The sequence below is a fragment of the Pteropus vampyrus genome, unplaced genomic scaffold (assembly GCF_000151845.1).
Source record: "Pteropus vampyrus isolate Shadow unplaced genomic scaffold, Pvam_2.0 Scaffold411, whole genome shotgun sequence".
NCBI classification, from domain to species: domain Eukaryota; kingdom Metazoa; phylum Chordata; class Mammalia; order Chiroptera; family Pteropodidae; genus Pteropus; species Pteropus vampyrus.
The window spans coordinates 285309-291308 of NW_011889192.1; the positions used below are offsets into that span (position 1 = coordinate 285309).

Consider the following 6000-nt stretch of genomic DNA (forward strand, 5'->3'; position numbering starts at 1 on the left):
CACCAGCCGCAGAGCCTAACTGTGCCTGTTCCTCCCTTTGTGCCTTACACGTGCTGTTCTCTGTGCCTGAAACTCCCACCCCATGTTCCCAGGCTGGGTTAGTTATCTCGTTTCTTAAACTAACATAGCCATACAGTATTATAAAGACCTGTTTACCTTTTTGCTTGGATACAAGGATTTCATTTTAGTTTTTTATGTCTAGAACAAAGCCGAATGAATGAATTCAGCAAGTATTTGAATCTCTATATGTGAGGCGCACTGTGGGACTTGGGTACTTGGAGACCTGTTTTATTTGTGGTAGTCATTTTTCAGTTACGATGTGCCCCAAATTATTTGTGGTTCATTGTGTTGAATATACATGCCTGGGGCCTTACTCTAGGAGATTTTAGGATGGGGTCAAAAAAACGTGTTTTTAAAAAAAAACCCAAAACGTGTATTTTGAGAAAGCTTCAAAGATGTGCATTGAAGATGGAAACTCCAGATTTAGAGAAGAATAAAGCATATGCGCATCAGTAATCTAGGGCAAAAAAGGAACTATGCATTCACAGTTGGCAGACTCCTGGAATGCTTCGGGAAGCGAGTGTCTGAGTTTGTCCTGGAATACTGTGTAGAATTTGGAGGTAGGCGTAGCCGGATGAAATGGGAAAAGGCTTTCCAGTAGTAGGTATCAGTGGAAGCTAACGTGAAGAAGTGGGACTGATCCCGGTACGGGCAGGAATCATCTCCTGTTCTGAGTTAGGTGAAATATGAGGCATGAAAGGAGAATGGGGGGAAACGTGGTTGGAACGTGGATTTGACGTGTGAGGTAGGTTGTCGTGATGACAGATGGGCTGCAGTGTGACCTTGCTGGGCTCCTGAGCCGCCGTCATGTGGGGGGTCAGTGCACCAGTAAAGAGAGGTAATGGCAGATGAGATTTCAGTAGAAATTGGCAGGACATAGTCGCTGATTGTATATCAGGGCAAAGAAGGAGGAACGAGTCAAAGATGGGTGAGGTGCCTCGGAGGATTATGGTGCCGTCAGTAGAGCGAGAGTGGAGGTTGAGGAGCACATTTGGGAGAGGAGAGAATAGATTCAGTTTAGAACATTGGTTCTGGGGTGTTGATGAGAAACGAGGTGAACAGGGGCTCTAGCCAGGCAGGGAGAGTTTAGGGCCAGAGAGAGTGAAAAATTTGAAGTACATACTGGTTGGGAGTGAAAAGAAAAGTGGACTGAAAACAGAACGCTGGGTGATTCCAGATTTCAGAGGATTGGTAAAGAGGAGCCCAGGAGAAATCTTCAGAGGCAAGTAAAGAGGAGAGCGCAGGAAAACGGAGGAGGGAGAGCGCTTCCGGCTTGGCACGGGGCAGGGCCGATGCTAGTAAGAGATTGGATGAGGAGGGTGAGGAAAACAGTGGATTCGGGGACTTGAGGTCACTGCTTATCTTTGGGAGAGAAGCTTTACTGGAGGGGTGGAGGTGGAGGTGACAGTGTAGCAGGCGTGGGCGTTGGGGAAGTGGAGACAGTTTGTATAGATTGTCTCTTTAAAAAGTTTGGCAAAGGATGGCAAGACTGAGAGGAATAGGAATTTGGAGAAGCTGTCTGCAATAGAACAAACAGTTTCAAAGGGGAAACTGCAATTGTATCTAATTACTTCCAGCCCCCTTTCCTTCTCAAGAGCCTGCGTACTGAGTTTAGAAATAGGAACCAACACAGAACCTCTTTTGCAGTTTTTATTCTTGAGAACTTCCTGCATTGTACAGGTAGACTTCTCAAGTGTTTTTCGTTATCCTACAAAATATAATGTATTGAATTACATTATGACTTAAAATAGGTACTTATTCGAGATAATTGCAGATATTTTTAATACAGGTTTTAGTGATGAGATATGCCATCTTTGAGAAGATTCGCAGTGCTTCATTAACTGTCTTCACTATTTGGAGACATGATGTGTATAAAGGAGTTAGACTGACTCAGTTCTCAAGAAGTAGACCTAAAACTGTTGGGTAGATGCTCCAGTGACTCAGGTGGTCTTATGGGTACCTTTTACGCCTTACATTCTGTCATTCTGTGGAGGTACTTCTGTCATCCTAGGGAGCAGTACTACATTTCTCCGTAGGAAGTGGCAGCAGTCAGTATTCATGACACAGTGCAGTACGCACTTCCTTTGACCCCATTTAGCAGGCGGCCCAACTGCATAATGTACTTCCGTTTTTGAAGAGTCTCTATTGTAAAGGGTTTTCGTCTGTCTGCATTTTTTTCCCCTCTAGAAATGGTGCCTGACGTCCAGCAGCCCCTGTCACAGATCCCTTCAGACACAGCCTCTCCTCTCCTCATACTTCCCCCACCTGTCCCCAGTTCTGGTCCTGCCCTCCGGCCGGTTGGAACTCCAGTCGTGGGCGCTCCTGGTATGGGCGGTGTCTCCGCGGAGCCGGATGAGGAAGAGGGCCTCAAACATTTGGAGCAGGTAAAAGTCATGTTAATTCTTTTGTTCTCTCACACTGTCGTAAAAATTGAAAGCAGTTAAATGAGTATTCAAAAATGGAACTTCTGTGCACTAGGTTTTATGTACTGGAAAAATTGTTTGTATATCTAGTATTTATTTGTATGAGTAATTGTCTTTCCAGTCATTTCATGCTTATAAGTTTCTGCTATGTAGTAGTCATTATGTCAGGTTATTTTTGCTCTTCTGAGGTTGCCCTTAGCTGTTTGCTTTTCTTTTTTCTTTTTGGAGGTTAATGGAATGCCAGAAATGGCGAATGGAAGCAGCTGTGTATGGGCACTGAGTCGTCTGTATATTTTGCCTAAAGTGTTACAGGGAAAATAGTTAAACTCTCAGGATGTTAATTAACATCTTATTCATGTCTCTGTAGATTTCCCTAGATTGTATATAACGTTGTGTATGTGCAAAGTAAGTGATAGCTTGCTTTCTACAGAAGAAATTCTTTCCTTCCGGGCGGGGCGGTTGGTGGCAGGAACTGCTGAAGCGAGGGACAAGGGACGATGGACGACGTCTTAGTCAAAGTTGTAAAAGATTTTATTTGTAATTCTGTGAATTGAGCCATTCGTTCTATTAACACCCATTATTTGCAGGTTTATTTTATACAAATTAGGGTTGACCGGTGGCTTCTAAGTTTAAAAACTACTCGTATTAATGTGTTCATTAGAAGCCCGGGCTTTGGTCCATACCAGTTTGTGTTTTAATCTCAGTTCGGTTTGTTTCGTGGTTTGGAGACCCTGTGTGAGACGTAGCCTCTCTGAGCTTCGCTTTCCCCTTTGTCAGATGGAGATAGTACCTATTTCGTGGCATTGTTGGAAGAATTAAATTGTTGCCTGCCGTGTTCTTGCATAATGCCGTTAACAGATCAAGTAGTCCAAAAAAGGCAGGCACTTTTTTTTTTTTTAAAGTGTTAATTTAAGATCATTTGTTTCACAATCCATTTGTTATTTTTCTTTTAGCAAGCTGAGAAGATGGTGGCTTATCTCCAAGACAGTGCACTCGATGATGAGAGACTGGCATCAAAACCACAAGAGCACAGAGCCAAGGGAGTCTCCATTCCGTTGGTGCATGAAGCAATGCAGAAGTGGTATTATAAAGATCCTCAGGGAGAAATTCAAGGTAGGTCGTTTTGTTCTACTTTAAGTACAGAAGTGTCTGCCATTATCTCCAGATTCTGTAAGATGGTTATTTGATGTTAATTTGCATGATAGAAGAAGCAGTTGATGCTGCAGGCTTTCTTTATATACATAGATGGTGTTTTTATAGTCTCCCCCCATAGTACTTGATGATGTCAGTGTTGGGGGCGGGGAGAGTCTAATGAAAACAATTTGAATACAGGGCAGATTGTGATTGCTTAAGACCCCCTCAGTTCTGGCGTCCCAGCTGTAACCAGGCAAGTGAATTAATTACTTACCTGCTCTGCACTTTAGTCTCCTTATCATGAAAAGGTGATGGCAGCAATTTTGGAAGACGTTGCTTTAATTTATAAATAAAGACGTTGCTTTATTTTATAAATAAAGAAGACGTTACGATTCTTTATCGTAAATGATAAAGAACTGTTAAAACTCTGAGGAGAGATAGTACCATATTATAAACTAATTACTTAAAAGATTTATATGGTGTATAAGTTAAATTAGAATGGAGAGAGAATGCTATAAAGGACATTTGATTCTTCATTTCTGCTTTTGAAGTCTTTGGTCATGACCTGAACACAGTCACCGGACTGTGTTAGTGTCAGTTTCGTGACAGTGTTTTACCAAGTGCACCCTGTGACCTCTCTCCTATCTGGTAACTCCCTACTTAGTCCCATTACCCTGCCTCGTCTTCAGAGCGTCTGTTGTTAACCCGGCACTGTATATGTTTGTTTATGATCTGTAGAATAGAAGGTACTTGAGAGCAGGGCTGTGTGCTTTAATTAAATTTACTTTGTGATAATTGATTGTTGCTTCACATGCAGCTATAAGAAATAATACAGAGATTCTATGTCCCTTCCCCCACCGATGACCTCTTGCAGAACTGCAGGACAGTATCACAACCAGGATGTTGACTTAGGTACAGTCAGGATCCAGAACCTTTCCATCTCAACGGGGGTGGGGGGAAGTGTTGGTTCTCTGATGGTGCCCTTTTAGAGCCACGCCCTTGGCCCCTTCCCATCCACACCTCCTCCCCCCGCTGGACTCCCGGCAAGCACTAACCTAGTCTCCGTGTCCGTATTTTGTCATTTCAGGGCTGGTTACATAAATAGAATCATAGAGTATGTAACCTTTTGGGGTTGGCTTTTTTCACAGCGTAATTCTCTGCAGATTCATCCAGGAGGTTGTTGCATATGTCAGTAGTTTGTCCATGGTGTGGATGTATCATAGTTTAACCTTTTACCCATGAAGGGCAGATGAGTTGTTCCAGATTTTGGCTATTATAATAAAGCTATTAAACATTCATGGATAGGTTTTTATATGAACATAAGTCTTCATTCCTCTGAGATGAATGTTCCAGAGTGCAATTGCTGGGTTGCATGGTGATTACATGTTTAGTTTTTTAAAGAAATGGTGAAATGAAACTGGTTTCCAGAGGGGCTGTGCCATGTTGTATTCCCACCAGCAATCCGTGAGTGATGCTGTCTTCTACATCCTTGGCAGTTTTTGGTGACGTTGCTATTTTTAATTTTAGCCATTCTGATAAGTACTGTATGGTGATAACTGATTCAGTTTTTAATTTGCATTTCCCTAGTGACTAAAGGTGTTGGACATCTTTTATGTGCCTATCGGCTATTGACCCTCTTCAGTGAAATGTCTCTTCATGTTTTTTGCCCGTGTTCTAATTGGATTGTTCGCTTTTTGTACTTTTGAGTTTTGAGAGTTCTTTATATAGTCTAGATGCTAGTTCTTTGTTAGATGTATAATTTGAAAATATTTTCTCCTGGTCTGTATCTTTTTATGCTCTTAACAAAGCACAGGGCAAAAGGTTTAAATTTTAATGAAGCCCAGTTGATCAACTTTTTTTCTATTATGGATTGTGCTTTTGGTATTAAGTCTTAAGAACTCTCTGCCTAGCTTCAGAGCTCAAAGATTTTTTTCCTATGTTTTCTCCTTCCCAAATTTACAGTTTCGTGTTTTGTATTTAAGTCTGTGATCCATTTTTGCTTAGTTTTTGTATAAGGCATAGGACTTAGGTGAATTGAAGGTTTACTTTTGCCTGTGGATGTCCAGTTGCTCTGGGACCTTTTGTTGAAAGGCTGTTTTTCCTTCCTTGAATTGCTGTTGCACCTTTGTCAAAATTCAGTGGAGTGTATTTGTGTTGGTCAGTTTCTGGGTTCATTTGTCCCTGTGCACTGATCGTTGTGTCCCTCCACTAACACCACAGTCTTGATTGCTGTAGCTATAGAAGTCTTGAAATTGGGTTGACTGATTCCTCCCAGTTTGTTTTTCTTCTCAAAATAGTTTTTAGCTTTTCTATTCTAGTCCCTTTGCCTTTCCATAGAAATTTTAGAATAATATTGCCTATATTTACTAAAAATCTTGCTGAG

The 6000-nt window shown here is 41.7% G+C and overlaps 1 protein-coding gene across 9 annotated transcripts in view; it reads left to right on the forward strand.

Moving 5' to 3' along the window:
• Positions 1-6000, forward strand: part of GIGYF2 (GRB10 interacting GYF protein 2) — a 113279-nt gene that overhangs the window by 69376 nt on the left and 37903 nt on the right. For all 9 annotated transcript variants that reach the window (XR_002777371.1, XR_002777372.1, XM_023523777.1 and 6 more), the window contains 2 exons: positions 2248-2444; positions 3437-3596. Coding sequence is in view for 7 of the 9 variants with exons in the window: in XM_023523777.1 (XP_023379545.1) it covers positions 2248-2444; positions 3437-3596 (357 nt within the window). In the remaining 2 variants the exon portion in view is untranslated. The remainder of the gene's footprint in view (positions 1-2247; positions 2445-3436; positions 3597-6000) is intronic.